At 39.9% G+C, this 23,611-nt stretch overlaps 2 protein-coding genes across 6 annotated transcripts in view; both read left to right on the top strand.

The window, feature by feature from the left end:
• The window catches only part of yap1 (Yes1 associated transcriptional regulator), a 110,816-nt gene extending 103,686 nt beyond the window's left edge, over positions 1–7,130 (top strand). For both annotated transcript variants that reach the window (XM_048597777.1, XM_020537323.2), the window contains 3 exons: positions 841–971; positions 3,238–3,350; positions 4,125–7,130. In XM_048597777.1, coding sequence (XP_048453734.1) covers positions 841–971; positions 3,238–3,350; positions 4,125–4,363 — 483 coding nt within the window. In that variant the 3' untranslated portion in view covers positions 4,364–7,130. The remainder of the gene's footprint in view (positions 1–840; positions 972–3,237; positions 3,351–4,124) is intronic.
• Positions 1–23,611, top strand: part of cep126 (centrosomal protein 126) — a 333,901-nt gene that overhangs the window by 302,989 nt on the left and 7,301 nt on the right. The gene's annotated exons all lie outside the window — the stretch shown is intronic.

The following is a 23,611-nucleotide window of genomic DNA, read 5'->3' as shown; positions in this document are numbered from 1 at the left end:
TGCTTCTGCACCCTCTCAGACTATGACATCAATTCCAACCTGTAGTCCCCCAAAATGAATACAATGCACCATCAACCAGAATTTTAGATTTGGAATAACTTCCTTGCATTTGTGTTCACTCATCTTCTAAATAAATCTAAAAATCCATATCCGCTCTCACTTATCCTGTGTACACAACCTCAGGTGCCTCTGTTCCTGAAATCTCAAATTATTTGCAGTGCTTCTTGTTATTCTTCCTGTGCCCTCCTGAAGTCAGTTACACTCTTTATTGTTTACTGTGTTTCTAAATTCTATGTATCCTGTAAACTTTGAAATTATCCTATATGCAAATCTACAGGACCTAAATATGTATCAAATAAGCAGTTGTCATCCTAATGTCAACCCCTGGAGTCCACTGATTTCAGTTCTTTTATAAAAATGTTTATTGCTCCTACTGCTGGCCCTTTTAGTCCATTCACCTTTAGAATTGTAAGTAATGCTATTGTAAGATTCCTAAACACAGGAAGTTCCTATATACACCAACTGCAATGTCCTGGATATCCCTTTCCTTTTTTCAAAAAGTAATTATGTACTTGGTTTTTCTAATTAACTTCAGAGGGTGTAGAAGAAATTGATTTAACTGCGTTCAGTGCCTCCTACTGGAAAATTATTGTAAGCCTTGTATATGTGATGCAGCAACAGAAGGTACATAGTTAGGTGGTGTTAATACCTATTGTTCAGTGACTCTCCTACAAAGAAAGATAGGGTAGTAGTACATTTTCTTCTTCAAAAAGGTAAGTTACCACCGCATTTTAAGTAAAGTTTTCTGTGGTCAGTAGCTACTCTTCTTTCTGTCCAAAGGAAATGGCCTTACGTAGCCAATTGCCAAGCATGGAACAAGATGGCAGCCCCCAGACTCCAGTTTCTTCACCTGCAATGTCCCAAGACATAAGGACAATGACTACCAACAGTTCGGATCCATTCCTTAATAGGTGGGTATTGGTCTAAAAATTTTTTTTACATGCTGTATATAAATACGTATTTTAAGTGTTCTTGAGATTTCATGTGGTTGCATCCTCGGAATGATACTTGCTCGTTTCCTCTGAAAGTTAACAGTGCATATTAGCAGTAGAAAAATGAAAATCTACCATTTTGAACCTGATGCAGGACTTCAGCGTTGCATGTCTGATTAGCTGTCTTGCTGACGTCATAAATGCACTTTCTGCATTTGTTCGTGATACTAAAATCACTTCTGGTGAAACTGCATCTGTGATGAAATGGGACCAGTGTAATTGTGAAGGCTTTTTCACTGGAGTATTACATCCATTTGTGAAGTAAAGTTCATGTAGCGGCTGTTTGAAATGTGACACTAAACAGGAGTGGAGTAAATGTTGCGATTGAAGTTATGAGACAAATTCCAAATCCATTGAATTATATTGAGTGTGCTTTACTTTCCAGAGTGCAATACTACCCTTTATAGTTCTGGCTGAGTGGCACTTTCCTCCATTTAAATATTGAAAAGACTCAAGTAATTGTCTGAAATGCCTTTCGATTTCCGAATAGTTATTGCATATTCCATCCTTCTCAGCTGTTGTCATACCATTCTCGGACAGGCTTGGAACCTACTGCAGCAGCACCTTTTTAGGGTGGAGCCCCTTCTCCCTGCTCCTAATTACCTGACTGACCAGCAGCCCAAATCTCCAACCTTCTCTATTGCCATCCAACTGGCTAAAATTGACTGTTCAGTAACTCGGCTGATCCTGGTTCTGTGGCCTCTCAAGTCCAACAGCTTTTTTTGTTCGCCCCATTGCATTCTTCTGACTGTTTCAAGTGGATCTTCACTTTTGTTCATCTTTCCTGAGATTGAAACTGAGCATTCTTGTACTCTGTTTATGACATTCCAAATACTTCTGTAATAAGTGCAGGAGAAGATCGCCAACATGGTATGAAACAGAGGGCTTTTGTGAAACCTTTCCAGCTGCTGCATGTGCCCTTTTGCTTGTCTGTATTTTGTATCTATACAGGCGTGACCTTCAGTTTAGTAGCAACTATGATGCAGTACCTGCTTGGTCTCCAAGTGGATATTCTTGCTCCTTGTGCAAGCTATCCTTTTCTTGTCTGTTGTACCTAAAGGTAAATATTTGTGACCTGTTTAGTAAAGCAGTTTTCACATGACACTATTAAAAGCGAATACCTATCTATTACTCCATCTGACTTGAGGGAATTAGGGTAACTTGCTCCTCATTGCATTTGCTTTGATATCAGATGACGTCTTTGCTCCAAGTTCAGGCTACATTTAGTGCAGAAGTAACTAATTTTTCCACAGCTGTTGTACTAAGTCCAACCAAATCTGGAGGGACTACATAATCTTTGAGGCAAATTTGAACTGTGTAGCTAAGTTATAACCCTATCTGTTTTAAATGGTTATTGTTTCTCAAATGTCCAAACTGCAACATATCAACATTACCTGCTGAAGTATGGGATCTGGAACTGTATTTCTTAATAGTTTTGAAAATGCACCAGTCTAGTTTGAAGTGATTATATTTCTTATGAGATATATAATCTTTGCATCAGAGCATCTATTATCTCCCAAGATATTTGAAGTATAATGATGTAAAATTTTATGAATATTTTCTTTGAAGGTGATGAAAGATGTACGCTTCATTTAGTAAAATTGAAGTTTTCAAAAAAATTTATACATTGTGCAACATTTTTGTAAAACCTCTGTTAAAGGTCTTTTTTACAGCCGTGTCAAACTGTATATTGTATACAAGAGTATACCGTATCCCTCACTTGAACTAAATGTTGGGGATAACGTGTCCCTATGTTACCAGAACATGTTCTTAGTCTGAGTTTTCTTGATTCACGTTAATTTTCAGTTATGTAATAAACTAACTGGGACGAGTTTCCACAAAATTAACTGATATGGATAAGCAGAATGAAAAACCAATAGAGCATGAGAGCACATGGTTGTAAAAAGCAGACAGTAAAGCCTCTTGCTTAGACCCACACAATGAAGTGATTCATACTCGGCATTACCAGTTTCTGCCTACCTCTCAGATTTTCATTAATCAGCTTGGATTCATGGCACTGTTCAGAGGCTTTGCTCATCAGAAGCTGAAATCCAGAGGATGTTTGTTTTTCCTCAGGGGAAGAGGAAGGGGTATGCATGTCGGAAGAATTGTTTTTCTCAGCATATAACTCTCTTCCCCTGCCCCACCCCAATCTTTCCTCCCTACTGCTTTATTTTTCTTGCAGTGGAACATACCATTCCAGGGAGGAAAGTACAGACAGTGGACTTGGCATGAGCAGCTACAGTGTACCAAGAACACCTGATGACTTTCTTAACAGCGTCGAGGAAATGGATACAGGTCTGTTGGGTTCCTGGAACAGAAAATTCCCTTGTTTTCAAAATGCATGCAATTTTTTTTTTTTTTTTAAAAAAGACAATCAGCCAAGTTTTTAATGAAAAATGATGAATAGCATTAGCTTAACGATTGGTATATGTTCAATTTTACATTTAGTAAATTAATCAATGTTTCAAGTTGTCCTTACTTTTATTAACTAATGGTTATCCTGTTTAAATTTGTTTTGAGGTAGCTGATCTGGGCAACAGTACTACAGTAGCTGCTGGAGTACCATGGCTTCAGTGCACTTAGGCTTGCAAGGAGATTCGGATTTTATTTCCCGTTGTTCATTAACCTCTGCTACAAAATATAAATGAGCTTATAAAAGATAAAAGCATCACTGTCAACTGCGCTTCTTTACATGTCCAAAGAACTTGACAGATAATCATACTATTGAGCATCTTCTAGCAGGTTAGGTGAATTGGCCATGCTTAATTGCCCATAATGTCCATGGATGTGCAAGCTAGGTGGATTAGTCATGGGTTAGCAGGGTTATAGGGTAAGGGGTGGGTCTGGGTAGGATGCACATCGGAGGGGTGGTGTGGACTCCAAGCTGAATGACCTGCTTCCGCGCTGTAGGGATGTTATGATTCTATAAAAGAGCAGAGACAATTTGGGAATGAAATATGACAGTTGAACATTATTATTATTTTTCCTTTCAGTACTTGAACTTTAGGAATTAGGTTGTCTTTTGAGCAATTGTGTTATCCTCAGTTTCTTTGTGATTTGTCTACCTAGTTGAAAACCTTGGTCCAAATAATATTGGGTCTCAGCAAAATCGTTTTCCTGACTACTTGGAAACTATCCCTGGTACTAATGTGGACCTTGGGACACTGGAGGAAGACAGCATGAATGTAGAAGGAGAAGAATTAATGCCAAGCCTACAGGAGGCACTGAGCTCTGACATTCTCAATGACATGGAGTCTGTCCTTGCTGCCACGAAGATAGATAAGGAGAGCTTCCTGACATGGCTATAGGGCCCTTGGTCCTGTCAGACTGCCTTTGATTCTGTGAAGGATATCAAAACTTGAGATATTTTTGTGACTTGTTATGGACTTCTGAATTGTCTCTTCTCTGATGCAACATTGGATAAACTCTGAATATTTGAAAAGGATTCTGCCCATTGTATTTCACACATTTCAGAAATATAATTATGGTAGCAAAAACTGTAGAATTTCAACCTGCTTTTCCTTAATGAGTTAGAATATATGACTGTCTATCCATTTTCCCTGCCCCATTTCCTACATTTGGAACAAAACCTGTCATTGAGTGTAATTCTTTATTTGTATAAGTTGTGAAGCTCTGTAGCAGTGATCTCATTTTTTTGCTTTCCCAACATTTTTCAGATCTGTAAATCTGTTAAAGCAAGTAATATTGACTGTAAAGTAGGCTTAATTGTGTTATCAGGTTTGCTTTATGGCTGCTAAGATGTCACAGAATCTGGTGCCAATTCTAAGTGCCTTTGCCCAGCTTCTTTGAAATTCTGTTACATCTTGTATCCAAATGTGCTGTCTATCTCAGTCTTCCATTTTGCGGTATACACAGTATCTAACCTGCTTTTGTCTTTGAGCAAAGTGAAATATAATTTTCAAATAACTGCCCCGTTAAGTCTGGGAATTGGGTGACTTCAAAGTGAACTGTCAGCTGTTAGTTTAATTTGATCTTATTTAAATATGAAAGATTTGGTGCTTTTTAATTACTTGTACATGTTTTTATAGTATATTAGACATGTACATTTTTCTGTAATGTCTTACCAAAATTAGTTTAGTTGAGCTGGTGTAGGTTTTTTCTTTCAAAAGCTGATCAAAAGGTTACTTTTAAACCAAAAGACGTAAAACATGATAAATAAGGAAGTGCTGGTTATGTACCTACTTAAAAAGCATATGAACTTCTTTTGTAGGTTGAGTGGTTAAATGGCTTGTTGGGACATGTTAGATGGTCAACAGGACATTATAGTGTAAGGAGTCCTATATACAGTAGTGTATTGTAGGTGGGGGTTAATGGTTATAAGAATACATGTATGTATATCATAAAATATTAGATTTAAGAATTGTGACAAATCAGCAGGAGCTTTGTGATCAAAAAGATCTCCAAAGAGTATTCCTTTTTCTGAAGTTCATAGTCCTATTTTTGGAACGTAATTCATTCTGACATGAACTGCTAAATACGTTATACCTTTTTGTATTTGGGTTTTTACTTGTAAAGATAATGTGGCTTGTGAATTGAGTATATTTTTTTTTTAAATAGGTACTGATGGAGAACCCAGGAAAACATTTTAACCTTTCAATGTTACTAAATCCTCTTCCAGTTTCTTTTTCAATCCTTGGAGAGTGCTGATTTTAGCTTCTGTCCAAGTAAAGAAAAAATACATATACTGTACAGCTTCTACATTCTACATGGGCCATTGGTGTTATTTCTTGGGCTACGATTTTTAAAGATTCTTTTGTATTGAGTCTTAAACAGTGTATTTATTGAAAGTGCTACATTTCAAATCTTGTGCGTTGTGATGGAACCTTCTGCCTGGGCTTCCATTTGTCTTGTAGCATTTTTAAAATTGTACACAGGTGAACAATGATTTTGTAGGAATTGTATAAATTTGACAATGCACACTCAAACATTTATTTTGCGGCTTGTGCGCAGAGATGAGCAGCAAGATTAAATCGAATCAGTTTGTAGTTTTGTACTAAATTTGTACTAGAAGTGCTATTTTGAGAAGCCATCATAGATTCTAAACTTAGCGCAAGTTCAAATGTGTACTTGCAGCTCGAATCCTAGGGATGAGCAATAATATTAGATCATTTTGTGGTTTTGTGCTCCCCTTTGTATCAGTACTAATTAGAGAAGGCACCATAAATTCTAAGCTTCTATTTTTAAAACCAAGTCCTAAATTGATTAAGCTCAACAACTTTCCACCTTTTTTTTAAAAGAAAGCGGATTCTGGTGTATGTCATCTTGGTTAAATTTAATTACCTTTTTAAGTAAACAGCAAAGGAAGCATAATCATTACTTTGCATGATCATGTACAGGTAGTTATACAAGTGAGAGGAAAGGTTGTATTTTTAATTTCTAAGAGTTGATAATCTGTGTGGTTCTCGCCTCCTACCAGTTAAACAAATCAGTGTTGAAATAAAACAATGCAACAAAAAATTTAAATTTACATAATATTTCCAAATACTCATCCGAGTAAATGTACAGTTTTGCTTTTGCACATGCATCATGAAATCTTGCTGATCATGACCTTAATATCTTTAAATAGCCAAAATGTATGCTTGGCATACATAGAACACTGACATTTTTGATAGTTGTTAAACATGTAATATTATTTTATTATATAGTTCTGATGAATGCACACATACTTCAATATATAATACAGTAACATTGATTTTTTAGCTGTACCAGCATGCCAGTATATGGATACATACAGTAAATTCTGTTGCATTTATTTCTGTATGTAATACTTTCCAATGGTTCATGATGATTCATGTGGTATAAAATATATTCTTTGTGGTAAAACGTTTCTTTGTTTTCTTGCAACTAACTATGGATTTGACAGTGTTCATCTATACTCCTAACAGCTCCACTTCCACCCATTCCAAACCTGGGACATTTGCATGGGTTGAAAATTAGATGTTCTTCCAATTAATTGGTAGATGTGCCATCTGTATGCTAACCAAATCAATCAATTCTGTATTTTTCAGATACGTAATGCCAAATGACAGAATTAAAATATCTTTTCCCTCTGTGCCTCGCAGTTAATTACGGTTCCTCAGTTGTTGCCTAAACTAAGTTTAAGTAATCACAGGTGAATGAATGACCTAGGTCACACTTCTGTGGATCAGTTTAGTTCTGTTGACTGCACAAGCATCGCTGGTTGAGTCTGTGAGCGGGAGTCTATCACTGGCACTAATACTTGGAGGGCAGGTGGTTTCGCCTGTTCAGCTGTGTGCAGTGAGATCGTAACTTTGCAACTGAATTCTTGCTTTTTGTCACACATCCCCTGTACTTTGATCAGACAAAAGTATGTCAATCTCTTTTAAAACTAATAATTGATCTTGCATCAACTTAAGTTTGTAGAAGTGCTGAAATCTTCCATCACCTTTTTGTCGAGCATTTTCTGGTTTCACTCCCAAAAGGTGTTTTTTTTCCCCCTTTAATACTTAGACTATGACTCCCCTCCAGCCCTAAACTCTGCTAGCAAAAGTAGTTTTTCCCAATTGCCCTATCAGTTTACAAAATATTAAATTGCAATCAAATCATCCCTTAACCATATTTTCCAAGAAAAGTAATTTGAGTTGTTTATTTTATCCATTTTTAACACTTGCAGTCGAGAGATCAATCTAATGAATCAATGCTGCATTCTTTCCAAGATTATTTCCTAAGGTACCCAGAACTTTTATTATGCTCCGGTTGTTGTCTAATCAGGACCTCAATGGCTGTTCAGAGTGCTGCTCACCTGCGCTCTGTCCCTAAAAATGACTTCCAGTTACCTGTAACTTCCAACACATCACTGTTCCCATGTCAACATTTCCGTCTCAGGCCTCCTGTGGTGCTGCAATGCAGTTCAATGCAAGCTGGAGGAACATCATCTCATCTTCCGCCTAGTTACCTTACAACCTTTAGGACTAAACATTGAGGATAACTATTTCAGAGCATGCACACCCTCCACCATGTTTATTACTCTGTTCCTTTAGCTTGACGTGCTCCCAGCACAGTCAACCCACTTTCAGCTTTTGTCTCCCTGTGGTTTATCATCAGCTATCCTTCCTCACTCGCTCTCACTTGCTCGCGCATTCTGTGCCACCTCCATGTATTCTATTCAATCCTTTCACCCCCAGCATAAGCATAAACATCACCTTTTCCCAGCTGCTTTGTTCTGATGAAGGGTCACTGGATTTGAAACGTTAACTTTGCTTTACTCGCTACAAATGTTGCCAGACCTGCTGAGTTTCTCCAGCAATTTGTTTTTGTTTCAAAATATTTATAGCTAGATAAGATTCCATGATTGAGCAGCAGTGCTCAGTGTATGAAAATTTACTCAAACAACTTAATGTGATCACTTCAGCTCTAAAGTGGCTTGTTTACACTTGGGAGAAGCAATATGAGTATGTTTCCTGCAAGCTAAGCCCTATGCTTTTTTTTTTGAATTGCCCAGGTGCTTGGGACTGTATAGTTCCCGTTTAGCTGAAGAATGTTTTTTCCTGCAACTGTCAAAATTGAGTGGCCAACCAATCAGTACCTTCTCCTATTAATGGTAATTATTTGAAATTTGCCGGCCTTGTGTTTGTCCTGATATGTACAAGATGAGAAGCTTCAACAGCATATATCTGTCTTCAACAATGTTCTGGCATATTGCAGGAACTGCACTCAGCCAGTCAAATAGAGAATGTTTCTCCACACCTCTTACATGTAAGTGGTGGACAGGTTGTGGAATCAGGTGGTGAGTTACTGGCTGCAGCATTCCCAGTGTCTGGTTTGCAGTATTTATATGGCTGTTCAGTCCTGTTTCTGATCAATGGAAATGCCCCAAGATGTTGATAGTCTGGGTTTCAGTCATGTTTCCCCTCATGACATTTCCGTCCCCTCAGCAATTACCCTGTCAACCCCTTTAAGAATCCAATATATTTCAGTGAAATCACCTGTCAGTCTTCTAAACTCCAGTAAGTAGAGTCCCAGCCTGTTTCGCCTTTGCTCCTAAGACAATCCCTCCATACCAGGGATCATCCTAGTGAACCTTTCCTGAATTGCTTCCAATGCAGTTATATCTTTCCTTAAATAAGGGGACCAAAACTGCTCACTGGTACTGCAGGTGTGGCCTCACCAGTGCCTTGCACAGTTGCAGTAAGACTTCCCTACTCTTATACTCCAACCCATTAAATTTAGGGCCAACGTTCCATTAGCCTTCCTGATTACTTGATGCACCTGTGTGCTAGTTTTGTTTCATACACAGGTATACTGCTCTTCCCCACCCCCCACCAAAAGTCTTTCTGCAGTTTTTCTACATCTAAATAATCTGTTCTTTTGTTCTCCCTTCAAAAATGAATGATTTCACATTTTTCCATATTCTCCATTTGCCAACTTTTTCCCCACTTGCTTAAACTATTTGTATCTCAACTTTCCATCTATTTTTAATTCAGGTGAAGTTTGAATCTAACGAGAAAACTGTTATGAAGCAGAGGTCGACATCCACTCCACCCTGGAGAACTGAAACCGAAACACCCAAACAGGAGCACCTTGCCCTATAATCTGTTAAAAAGGAGTGTGAAAAGTGGTGTGACCTGCCTTTCAGCAACTTCTAGTGGTTAAATAAAATAAACCCTTGACATTCACTTTTACAACCAAGTAACAATTTATTTGTCTAACTCTAATAGTGAACAAATTAAATTATTAACAAACCGAATAAACCCCCTTCTAACTACTAACAATTCTCGAATGAAACAAAATTCTAATGGTATGCTGTTCCAATAATGTCCCACTTACATAAAATAAAATTTAAAAAATAAAATTTGGTCTCTTGAAATTACAGCCGTATTATAGCGTCTTCCGGAGTGTTCTGTGCCTTCTCCAAATGTTCTGTCAGGAATGTCTTCTCCATTGATTCTTCTGTAAGGAATATTAACTAGTTGTGCCATGTACCTTTTGATTTAGATGGTGCTTTCTCCAAAACTTAGACTGAGAGCCAGCGGTTCTTTCTTGAGAGCTGAGAGCAGTTAACTCCAACAGGTGGCAGTTTGCTCTCCTGTCCTTGCCCAACTGCTCCTCCTTTTATACCCTTGATGATATATCAATACTTACAATAGGATTGGTCCTATGTTGTCAAAAGCATCAGATATAAATTTAATTTTTTTTTGGTATCTAAGTGCCTGGTTCAAATTGATTGGCTAAATTCAAAACTTTTTGTCTTGATAACAAAACAAAATTGCTTGGCCTGCGAACTGTATGGCCTTTTGATACAAATGTTTCAATTCAGGTGTTTTCTATGTACCTGCAAACCTACATGCTGCTGCCCACAGACATCCTTTTTGAATCTCTAATCATAGGAAACAAGCACATCATCTTTTAAAGGGACGACACACTGCTTTCCCCCTAACATTTTTTTACAAACACCAGATTCTAACATCCTGCCTCCCGGTCCACAAATACTCTACCCAATTTCGCATCAGAACTAAAATGTAGAAAAATCTCCAGCTTAATTGCAACCATGTAACCACTGTCAATTATCATTAAAACTCATCTGGTTCATTAACCTCTCTTCAGGAAATCTGTCCTTACCTGGTGTGGCCCTCCTATGACTCCAGAGACACTGCAATATGGTTGACTCTTAACTGTCCTCTAGGCAATTAGGAATAGGCAATAAATGTTGGTCTAGTCATTGACACCCACATTTCATGACCAAACTAGGATGCCAACATACACTCGAACAATCACTGGACCCGAAACGTTAACTCTGATCTCTTACAGCTGCTGCCACACCTGAGTTTTTCCTAATTTCTGTTTCTGTGCTAGCATACACACTGGTTTGATGAGGTACAGGTCTCTTAACAGAGTTAAATGAGCAAAATTACTAACAAATCAAACAAAATTCTACTGCTATGCTATTCCAATAAATACAAGTCCCGCTTATATAAAACCAATAGTTAAAAAAAAAAAATTAGAACTTAACCTGGCGGTACTTTTGGGAGTCTAAGTCTTCCAGAATGTTCTTTGCCTTCTCTGCTGATCCTTCTGTCAGAAATGCTTTCTCTTTCAATTCTTCTGTCATGAATCTTAGCTAGCAGTGCCATGGTACCTTTATGAATAGATAGTGCTTTCTCAGAGAACTTAGAGATTTCTGAGAGCCAGATATTTACACTTCACATGGCAGTTTGCACTCTCACCGATTGTTTTTTTTGTTTCTTTTTCAAAAACCCACTTTTATACCCACGATGACCTGTCAATTTCCTTATAGGATTGGTCTGAGGTTGTCAAAACTATCAGATTTTAAATTCAATTGGTTTTCAATCACTATGTACTGGGTTTAAATTAATTGGTTCATTCCAGCTTGTTGCTAAAACATCAAAACGAGCCTAAGATTTCCAACCACACAGCCAACTGATACATGTTTAATTTCAAAACTGTCTGTACCTCTTCAGCTGTTTACAGACACATTTTTGTTTAAATCTCCAAGCTTAGAAAAGCCCATCACTCTTAAAGGGATTATGCACACTTTCCCCCTCCCTAACATTTCTACAAACAACTTCTAACTTCCAATTAACAGGTATTCTACACAACTTTGCAACACTTTTCTTAGTTTCCAAATTCTATAGATCCTTACCAAGATAAAGTAGCACTAGTGAACAGTTATATGCAGTGTTACTTTCTGGTGGTTAACTATCGTCTATAATAGTACATCTGAATGTTCTCCAATCTATCACTATCCTACAAGAGCAATGCTTGACTCATCAATGATTGTTGATACTTAAGAGTTTTAAATTGCCATCTTAACTATTGCACACAGGCCCATTATATACTTTGTTATCATTAAAAACATAGCTATACCTTTGCTTTGGAAATGGATGTAGTTTATACTCATTCTGACATATTAGTCTAAGGTTAAAGTAACCTGAGCCAAATGCCCTCCTTATCTAGTCCATATGGTTTTTCTCTCATAGAACCTGTTCAACAACTAACTACGCTCAAGCAGAATATAATTTAATTCTTCACTTAAATGTGTCAAAATTATTAATTATTGAAAAATAATTCAATCCTACACTAGAACTGTGATAAGCTTCCAACAAGCACAGCTATCTTCACTTATGCTCAGTCCGATACCAGCCATGGAATCTTTATCTCTGTGATTCCTGTTGACACTTGGTCAGTTGCTGATAGGCTGTCAATAGCAGTCACTTTCTACACCTCTGCAATTAAACTCTTCAGCCTTAGTAGAAACAAGCAAAATGAGAATGGGAGTCAAATGGTCCTCAATGAACTGAAACTTGCTCTCAAATAATTCTCAAGTTATCAGTTGTGTCATTTGAGGCCACTGTCAGCTTTAACTAAGGTACACTGGGACTGTAATTTGGGTTGGATTTGTCTTGCATTTTGGGGCCAAGATTTTAGAAAGAAAAAATCCATTCATGAACTGAGTGTCGCTGGCCAGACCAGCACTTAATGTCCATCCCTAGTTTCCCTTGAGAAGGCGATGGTGAGCTGCTGCCTTCAATTGCTGCAGTCTCTGTGCTATAGGTAGACCCACAATGCCATTAAGGAAGGAGTTCAGGATTTTGTCACGGTGACCATGAAAGGTCAGTGATATGTTTCCAAGTCAGGATGGTGAGTGGCTTGGAGGGGAACTGGTAGTTGTGGTGTTTCCATGTATCTGTTGCCCTTGCCCTTTCTAGATGGCAGTGGTCATGGATCTGGAAGGTGCTATTTAAGGAGCCTTGGTGAACTTCTGCATTGCATCTAGTAGATGGTACATACTACTGCTACTGAACATCTGTGGTGGAAGGAGTGGATGTTTGAGGATGTGTTGCTTTGTCTTGGATGGTGTCAAGCTTTTGAGTGTTGTTGAAGCAGCACCCATCCAGGCCAGTGTGGGAGTATTTAAATATACACCTGACTTGTACCTTGGAGATTTGGCTGGATGCCTGGTTTGCGATGCAAAGGAATGCCATGAGTTCAATAACAGCATTAGCTGAGGTCATCATGAAGGTCTAGCCTTCTTTTTTACCCCTCTACTCACCTGAGGCATTGTAACCCTCAGGTTAAACTCCTCACCAGTTGTGTCTCTAATACGAGAGTAGCCCAATGGTCCTCTGAGTCTTTAATGGCTACTGCAACTAATACTACTAGATGCACAAGCTTAGGAGAGTCGGGGGTGAGTTACTTGCTGCAGGATTCCTAGTCTCTGACTTCTTGTCACCCCTCTTATGGTTAATCCAGTTCGGTTTTTGTTCAATGGCCAGGATGTTGATGGTGAAGCATTCAGTGATGGTAGCATCTTTGAATGTCAAGTAATAAAAGTTCAATTCTCTTTTTTTTCTCTTGTTGGAGATGGTCATTGCTTGGCATTTGTGTGGTATCAATGTTACTTGCCACTTGTCAGCCCAAGTCTGGATATCATCCAAGTCTTGACAGTATTTGAGAAATCGTGAATGGTGCTGAACGTTGCTTACTGATGATTGCACATCGCCACTTCTGACCTTGTGATGGAGTGGAGAGTTTTCCCCTTCCCATTGCCAACAGTTTTGATGTATGGTGGGATGATTAGTGCGTCTGGTTGTGTTACATCTTCCTGTTGTGGTCTGTCTCTGAGGTAATGGCAGATTATGCTTTTCAGGTATCCATTCCTTTTGAAGACTCCGTATACGTGCTCCTGTTCTGCTTTGCGTATTTCCGGGTTGCTGTAATGTGTTGTAGCTCGTTTAAATAGTATCCTGATGCAGCTCCATTGTGGGCATTGGGGTGGTTGCTAGTGTAATTGTGTGTGTGGTCTTTCTATATATGCTAGTCTGGAGTTTCCTGTTGTTTTTGCGTTCTACCATTATGTCCAGGAAGGGTAGTCTGTTGTTATTCTCTTTTGTGAATCCAGTGAGGATATTGTTTATGTGTCTCTGGGTTTCTTCTAATTTTGTGCGTTTGATAATCACAAAGATGTCATCTACGTATTGGACCCAAAGTTTGGGTTGTATGGTGGGGAGTACTGTCTGTTCTAACCTTTTCGACCTAATAGACCTAGTCAAAGAGACAATTGCCACAGTACTGGGCGAATCAAATAGGCAGGTAACCCAGGACACCAACACATCAGTAAGGACACCACCATGAAACTACTAGATCTGTGCCTCACAACCCACTTCATTTTCAATGATGGCATATACAGACAAATCAACGGAACACCAATGGGCTTCCCAGTATCAGCTCTGATTGCAGAAGCGGTAATGTAAAGGTTAGAACAGACAGTGCTCCCCACTATATAACCCAAACTTTGGGTCCGATGTGTAGATGACACCTTCATGACTATCAAATGCACAAAACCAGAAGAAACCCACTGATACATAAACAACATCTTCAACGGGATAAAATTCACAAAAGAAGAGAACAACAACTTATCCTTGATAACAAGGTGTAGAGCTGGATGAACACAGCAGGCCAAGCAGCAAAGCTGATGTTTCGGACCTAAACCCTTCTTCAGAAATGCTTATGTTCTGTGGGGGAGAGGTTGAGGCGATTGATGTCTCGACGGCAGTTGGAGATGAAGAGGTCGAGGGAAGGTAGGAGGCCTTGGGGTGGTATCCAGGAGGAGAAGGTGTGTTGGAGGCAGGAGTCAGTAGGGGGAGGGCTAGGCTCACGGTTGAAGAAGTAAGCGTGGAGGCGGAGGCGGCGGAAAAACTGTTCAATGTCCAAGCGTGACCGATATTTGTTGATGTGTGGGTGCAGGGGGACAAAGGTGAGCCCTTTACTGAGGACTGACCGTTCGTCCTCAGTAAGGGGGAGGTCTGGGGGGATGGTGAAGACTCGGCAGGGCTGGGTGTTGCTGTCTCCTCTGGAGCTGCTGGCTGTGGAGGCGGTGGGTGGAGTGACGTCGGCGTCGTCGATGTCGACAGATGCGTTCTCAGTGTCTGTGGTGTTGGCCTCGGAAATGGAGGCGGTGGTGTCGATGGCATTCGCTGTCCCAGAAGTGTACCCGGCGGCGGCAGCGGATGTGACGTCATCTGTGGGTTCTCCGACAGTGGCCTCATGGCCAATGGCGGCGGGCCTGTTGTGGGGAAGGCCCTGGGTAGGATTGGGGATTTGGGAGGTGGAGGAAGCCTGTTTTGGGTGGCAGGCACCAGTAAGTTTACTGTACTTACGGTTTTTAGTGTCCAATAAAGCTGAGTAGAATTGTGAGTTCAGGTTGTGGATCCTATGAAGAATAAAAAACAGGAGAGGTCCTTTGCAGGTCTGGGAGAGGGAGGCTCTGAGCTGGGGTAGGCTTGATTGTAGTGCCAGGAGATGCCGGTGCATTGCTGCGAGTGTGTGTTTCAGGAGTCGCAGGGAGAAACGTTCTTGAAGGATCTCAATGTTCTGAATGTAGACATTGTCGCGGTTGGGGCATAATTGGGAAAGCCTAAACATGGACTGTAGTCCATTTCTGAGGAAGGGTCTAGGCCCGAAACGACAGCTTTCCTGCTCCTCTGATGCTGCTTGGCCTGCTGCGTTCATCCAGGTCTACACCTTGTTATCTCGGATTCTCCAGCATCTGCAGTTCCTACTATCTGAAACAACTTCTCCTTCCTGGACATAATGGTAGAATGCAAAATCAAGGTGGAGCTCCTGACTAGCGTATATAGAAAGACCCCATGTACAGACCAGATACACCAGCAATCACCCCAGCGCCCACAAACAGAGCGGCATCAGGACACTATTTAAATGAGCCACAACACATTGCAAACTACGCAAAGCAGAACAAGTGCAGCTATACGGTGTCTTCAAAAGGAATGGATGCCTGGAAAGTACAATCCTCCAAGACAGGCCACAACAGCAAGTCAACATAACCAGACTCACTAATCGTCCTACCATACATCAAGTGACACACTCATCCTGTGAATGAATAAAAAAATCATGTGGCTTTGTTCGTCCTTTCTTAAAATGGGTACTAACCCCAGCATTTTGATCAGTTTTATTTATTTTTTCAGGGGAAAGCAACCATTGCAGTCATCCCCTGCTCCTGCTACATGATGAATCTCAGCTGTCAAAGTTTTATCTCCTGTCATATTTGGATTCATTCTGACATGACTTCTGGTAAATTTTTTAGATTTATCTACAATCTTCAAACTAACTTTTTGTTGACAGCTGGCAGTATCTTTTTGGAAAAAAAAGATTTGAGGGAGGAGCTGGTCACTGTATATCTGATTACCCAACAATATTTTAAATGTACTGTACAGACTTTGACCGAAAATGTTCCTTTGAGCTGGCCACAAGGTGTTGCCCGAGTTCTACTGGGAGTTTTATTCCCAGTTCTCTCCATTGTGTAGAAATATTTGTTCTCTGACAATTTAACAAAATGCAAGCTCTGAAAAGAAACGTGTTTATGATCACTTGTAAAATGTGTAAGTTGTTTTGGGCTGTATTTTATTTTCTGGGCCTTCCCCCATGCCCTCAAAGCATACTCTCACTGAGATGAGATTTTCATTGAAAATAATATACTACCAGTTGTGGGTTCTAGTGTAAAATTCTGGTAATGTGAAAAATAACTTCAGAGCTCCTTATTCTTTACCTCTATGAAACCTCTGTGCTGAAGTTTACTCTGTAGAAGTTCAACATTCTTTATCTATTAAGGAACAGAATTAAGCACTGGGTACAAGTGAGATCATGGATATTTAATTAAAACCTGAGAAACTCCTCCATGAAGCACAGCAGTACTACAATGATGGTCATGTGCCTGAGGTATGCACGACAGTAAATAAGCCCTTACCATAACACTGTGGAGAAGGAAAATGATAGCACCCCAACATACTAACAGATGTGTCATACACACAAATCATAACACATTGCTACATTTTTAGTGTGATTGGTGGCACAAGCAATTGAAATAATGCCTCTCATTATTTTGCAGAATTTCAAAACACCTGTCAAATAATTTTTGTTTTATTCACTCACAGGAAGTGGTGCACCAACATTTCTTTCCTGGACCAAGGCTATGCCACTCCCATGCCAGAAAACTTGAAGATCAGAGACACGATTCAAGACCACAGATGAAGTATCTGTCATGCTTTTTAAGGTATCAGACATCTGCATTATTGCTTAAAGGACTGTTTTATTCAATCACAAGGATGGGCAAGTGAGGAATGGGCTGGATCATCTCCAATTGTCCCGGTCATTAGCTGAACCTGTAAGCCACTAGGACAGTCCTGGTACCAATATAAGTGACTGTGCTAATAATTTGTGCCCCTCCTTCATTTTGCCCCTTGTTCTCCTCCACATCAGTGTACTGATGATTGAGTAGCTCGACCTTACTCCATCCTCAATCTTCTGTTGCGCAATTTGTGTAGGACATACCACACCACTATTATTCTGAACAGACTTGGTCTTGTACTATGAGGCATACTTTAAGCCCTACATTTGTCAAATCCTAAGGGTTTAATTAACCAAGTTTGTTTGTTTCATGTGAATACCATGGTAGACAAAAGGAAGGCAGATGAACCATATGGTAAATTAACAATCTTAGCAATCACCATATTTTGCCTTATTTATATGCAAATCAACTGGAAAGGATAGAGATGGGAGCATGATAGAACCTAAGCATACGTGGGAGAGAGGACAGTGCACAGTGCCCTCCTCAGGACAGAAAGTGCTGAAATGAAAAATGAGGCAAGAAGCCTGTTTTATTGTAGGGTGAAATATATGCATATCTGGGCCAACTGCTGAAGGCTGTGGGAAAAACTGATGAGATGTTGAATCAACACATTCCTTTACAGCACTGACTTGTGTATTTTGAAATTTCAATGTCCAGTATGTGCACTGAATAATACTGTGAAAAGATAAGTATTAAAAAGATAAATGAGAGGAAAAGGTAATGAGTTGGGTGGTGGTTAGCATGCCCAGGGGGTGAAGAGGCTAGGGAACCTGGTGATGACTTGGGTAGGGTGCCAGACAGAGGGGTGGGTAGGTTACTAAGTACTGTGGCAGGTATGATGCTATATTCCAGATGGGTGAGTTGAGTAGGTTCGTGGTTGGTTGAGTTGGGTAGATTGGCAGGTGGGAAGGATGGATGAGTGATTAAGGTAGGTCATGGGTTTGGGGTCAAAGGGCATTCTTGGGTCTGGTGGGGGTTGGGGAGTGTCAGGTCAGGAGTTACACTGTCAGGCCTCCTTAAAAATCATGTGTTTCATTAAGGTGGTCTCTCATTCTCCCAAACTCCAACTTACTCCGCCTCTACTCATAAGAAAATACTTAAATACCCAGGATCAATGAAGTGAACTGCTTCAATTGCCAGTGTATCTTTCCTTAGATAAGGGCCCCAAACCTGCTCACAGTATTCCAGGTACAGACTAACTAGTGCCTTGTATCGTTTTAGCAAGACCTCCCTATTTTTATACATAGAGGCCAACATTCCGTTTGCCTTTGCTATTACCCACTGAGCCTGGATATAAGCTTTTAGTGATGTGTCCACAAGGACCTTCAAATCCCTTTGTATTTTTGCAGTCTTTCCCCTTTTAAATAATATTCATTCTTCTATTCTTCTTGCTAGAGTGAATAACCTCACATTTTCCCACATTATAGTGCATCTGCCTAATTTTTGCCCACTGACTTAACCTACTAACATTCCTCTTTCTTCTATCCCTTTGTGCCATCCTTACTATTTGCCTTTCCACCTATTTTTGTCATCCTCAAACTTGGCAATTGTACATTCACTTTTGTCATCTAAATCATTAATATATATTGTCAATAATTGTGGCCCCAGGATTGATCTCTGTGCACTCCACAGGTTGCTATCCCCAAAATAACTCTCTTATCTTTTTAATTTGTTAGCCAATCCATTCTTAAATGTTGCTCCAACATCATGGGCTGTTTAAAGTTTTTGAGAAGATTTGTAGCTTGGGTCTATCGTGGAGGTAATGACCACAACAAGAAGACACAACACGACCAGACACACTAGTCACCCTACCGTACATCAGGGACATATCAAAGGTGACCACAAGACTATTCAGCCCCGTAGGTATCAGGGTTGCCCACAAACCCATAACCACCCTGCGACAGCTACTGACGAACGTAAAGGACCCCATACCACACAACCAATAAAACTAATGTAATATGCAAAATAACGTACAAGGTCTGTGAGAAACATTACATAGGCCAAACTGGAAGAAAACTCGCAATAAGGATACACGAACACCAACTAGCCACCAAGAGACACGACCAATTCTCACTGGTCTCAATACACTCGGACAAAGAAGGACATGAATTCGACTGGGATCACATATCCGTAATAGCACAAGCCAAACAGAGACATGCCAGGGAATTCCTGGAGGCCTGGCATTCCAACTGGAACTCCATCAACAAACACATTGAACTGGACCCGATATACAAATCATTGAAAAACAGAACCTGAAGTAATACCAACCACCCCAGCAAACCGAAGCTTAGAAATAACAAGCGGGACAGAACACCAATGTTTCACCAGAGACACACTGATGATGTTACCTAACAGGGTGACGAAATGTCTGCAATCAAACACACCGGCTCAGCGAGCAAGTCTACAACCTCACCATGGGCTGTATTAAGTAGCCTTATCTATGGTGTTTTATTAAACAATCTTTGGAAATCCAAATGTCGTCTGTCTACTGGTTCCCCTTTATCTATGCTGCTTGTTACTTCCTCAAAGAATTGTAATAATTTGTGAGTCATAATTTCCCCCTTCATTAAGCCATGCTAACTCTGTTTGATCATAATCTGTATTTTAAATGTACTGTTACTACATTGGGAAATGTTAGAGTTCATAATAATCAATGACAGATTTTAACTGTCCTATTGCTACCTGGTTTTTGTCTCCTTCCCTTTTTGAATAAGTGTGTTACATTGGCAGTTTTGCAATCCTCTTGGTCTTTTCCAAAATCTAAAAAGATGACTATAAGTCCATCAATACCACTGTAGTTACTTCCTTTAATATCCTAGGATGCATTCTGTCGGGTCTGTGGGATATATTGCCCTTCCTAAAATCCTCCTTCCTCACTGCACTACATTTTTGTTGTCGGCCACGAACAATTTTCTTAAATTTATGGCATTGTTCAACAACCACCTTTTCTGCTGCATTCCTGTCCTGATACAGTCCAGCTAATTCTGTCCTCATTCTTGTGTAATTACTGTCTTATTCCTCTGCTCTGACACTTAAGATACGTGTGGCTGCGTGCTCTGGCCATGATGGCTTTGCTAAGGGCTACAGCTATGTGGGGCACACTCCTAATTTTTAAAGCATAAAAGTTTCATGTGTATTTCTGTCTGAGGGATCACAAATGGGTGTGTCTTAATAGCCCCTTCAGTCAACATTCCCACCTACTACGAAGGAAATCTGGAAGTTGGATGCTCTGCCTGAGCTAATATGCTACAGCAAGGCCCATTGATAAAACAAACAGGTTGCTGATTCACCACTAGGGATGGTTCACCACAAGGGCAACTAGGATTGGGCAAGAAATGCTGGCCAGCCAGTGACGCCCACATCCCACAAATGAATAAAAGAAAGGTGTCTCTGCTGCAGGAGTTGTCACATGCTGTGCAGACTGCAGTACAAAGAGATTTTCTTACACAACAGGTAAACATGGCGAGAGAACTCTGTATTTCGAGCAATGAGCTTAGGGTGTTTTGTACAGACTCAAATGACTCCAGATGATCAACATACTGAAACAACAATCAGTTTGATGTGTGCCCTGCAAAACTCACTGCTAGGGTTTGCAGCTGTGAAAACAATTCAGCCTTATGACTTGATGTTACTTCCTCAAATTGAATCCTCCAGTCTAGATACACCTTTACATACATAATAAGTGAGACAGTTGCTACTTGTTTCTGGTTTCACAGTGGGGTTATAACTCCATCAGAGGTAGTAAGAACTGCTGATGCTGCAGTAACTCAATCAGAGATAGTAAGGACTGCCTCCAGCATCGGCAGTTCTTACTATCTCTGCTACTTGTTTCTGATTTCTGTAACAAGCCTCCAGAAACAGTAAAGGAACATAGGGTTACAATGCTGATTGTAATTTTTATCATTATATAAATAAAAGCTTTCACCAAATTATTTCTGGATCTTAGTCTGAAATAAGACAGTTGAACTATTTCAGCCTCAATTGCATCTGCTCAATCTGTTCATGAAGCTGTGGAAAGATTGTTATGCCCCCTGAGTGAAATTATCATGTAAATGGATCTGTATTTTAAATGTACTGTTACTACATTGGGAAATGTTAGAGTTCATAATAATCAATGACAGATTTTAACTGTCCTATTGCTACCTGGTTTTTGTGTCCTTTCCTGTTACATTGGCAGTTTTGCAATCCTCTTGGTCTTTTCAAAAATCTAAAAAGATGACTATAAGTGCATCAATACCACTGTAGTTACTTCCTTTAATATCCTAGGATGCATTCTGTCGGGTCTGTGGGATATATTGCACAGTTTCAATACTCACATGCCGGAGGTGTTAATGTCTCTGACCCCAAGAAGGTATCTGCAGGAGGCATAAACTTGCAATACCTGGATGATAGTTACTCTTCTATTTGGGGGTTGGGGGCAGGGCATGCTTTGATTACAGGATAAAACTAGCCATTAGCTTGTGGAGATCTTCCAACTTTACATACCACATTACATTATCTATGCTAATAATGTACAGCATAGTTTGAATTCTGGATTGATGAGCAGGAGCAACTTTGACAAAATTCTTAGCAACTATCTTCTATTAAATCTTTGAATTCATACACTACATTTGATTGCTTTATTGCTTTCACCAACAAATTCTTAGTACTCAAAGACCTGTACAGTTCTCCTTCCAACTGAGGCTGACAGTACTTCAATTGATATTTGCATCATGCTAGCCAAAAATGGAGCAGTAAGCCAAACCAAAGATTGAAAAATAGAACAAAAGAATGGTGTACTCAACAAATTAGACAACTCCATTATTAACCATACAAACTCTGTACAAAGTACAGGCAAAGCCTTATGTTTTCCATTTTTAATGCTAGAAAAGTTGCAAAAGAGAGGAAATGTAAAGCTCCCAAGTGGGACATGGAGGGTTGTAAACTCAAAAATGCAAACCTGTCACTTTGGCTTTAATGGAGAAGGGTTGGGGGTGGAGGAGTTGTGGAGTAACTGCTGAATAGCCTACTCAACAAAGTTGGGGTATCTAATCCAAATAATTTAAGGTTATACACATCACATTTTCTGACAGTTTGAAATTTAAGTGCTGTGTGCCAAGTTTCCAAGATCACAGAAAATCTAACAACTGAAAGGTGTTTCACAAGAACAGAAAGGAAAAAGCTGTGAGACCTGTTCAGCACAAGTGGTGTATGAATTAACTATTCCACTTCATCCTCACCAAACTACCTGTTGCAGGTACATCTGTCCTTGACGCTATCAGTTGGAGTGATCACTGCATAGTCCTTCTGAAGACTGAGTTCCATCTTTACATTGAGGATAGCTTCCATTGTGTTAGGTGACATTACAACAATAAATAGTTGGAAAGCTTTATGTTGCAAAGGCTATGGAGAAATCCAAACTGGAAATATACTGTTTGATCTCGATTATTAGCAAAGTAATTGAAGTGATCATTAGCAGTGTTGTCAAGCAGCAATTGGAATGGAATAACATGTTTGCTTACATTCAGTTTGGATTCCACAGGCCAGTCAGCTCCTGACCTCAATACAGCCTTGGCCCAAACATGGACAAAGGAGCTGAATTCCAGAGGTGAGGTGAGTGATTGCCCTTGGCATCAAGGCCACGTTCAGTCAAAGAACGCTAGCAAAACTGGTGTCAATGGGAATCAGCGGAAACTCTCCACTGGTTAGAGTCATTCATAGCACAGGGGAAGATGATTGTAGTTGTTGAAGGTCTGTCATTCTCAGCTCCAGGACATCACTGCAGGACTTCCTCAGGATAATGTCCTAGGCTCAACGATCTTTAGTTACTTCATCAATGACCTTCTCCACCATAAAGTAAGAAGTGGGGATGTTCCCTGATGATTGCATAATATTCAACACCATTAGCAACTCCTTGGATACTGAAGCAGTCCATATCAAAATGCCATCAGATGTGTAAAATAACCAGGCTTAGATTGATAAGCGACAAGTAACATCTGTGTCACACAAATGCTAAGCAATTAACAAGTGAGAGTCTAACCATTGCCCCCTGACATTCAATGGCATTATCATTGCTGAATCCCCCAATTCTTAAAATTACCATTGACCAGAAATTGAACTGGCGTAGCTATATAAATGCTGTCGCTACAAGAGCAGGTGAGCTAGGAATCCTGCAAAAAGTATTTGCCTCCTGACTTCTCAAAGCCTGTCCACCATCTGTAAGGAAAACATCACGGTGTGATAGAATTCACCCCACTTACCTGGGTGAGTGCATCTCCAACAACACTCGAGAAGGTAGCCATCAACCAGGACAAAGCAGCCCACCTGAATGGCACAAACATACGTTCTCTTCACCACTGGTGCACTGTGCCATCAGTATCATCTATAATAGAGGTAACAAAGTGTAGAGCTGGAAGAACACAGCAGGCCAAGC

This window comes from Rhincodon typus, chromosome 6 (assembly GCF_021869965.1).
Source record: "Rhincodon typus isolate 14 chromosome 6, sRhiTyp1.1, whole genome shotgun sequence".
NCBI lineage: Eukaryota > Metazoa > Chordata > Chondrichthyes > Orectolobiformes > Rhincodontidae > Rhincodon > Rhincodon typus.
This window is presented reverse-complemented; position numbering and strand designations above follow the sequence as displayed.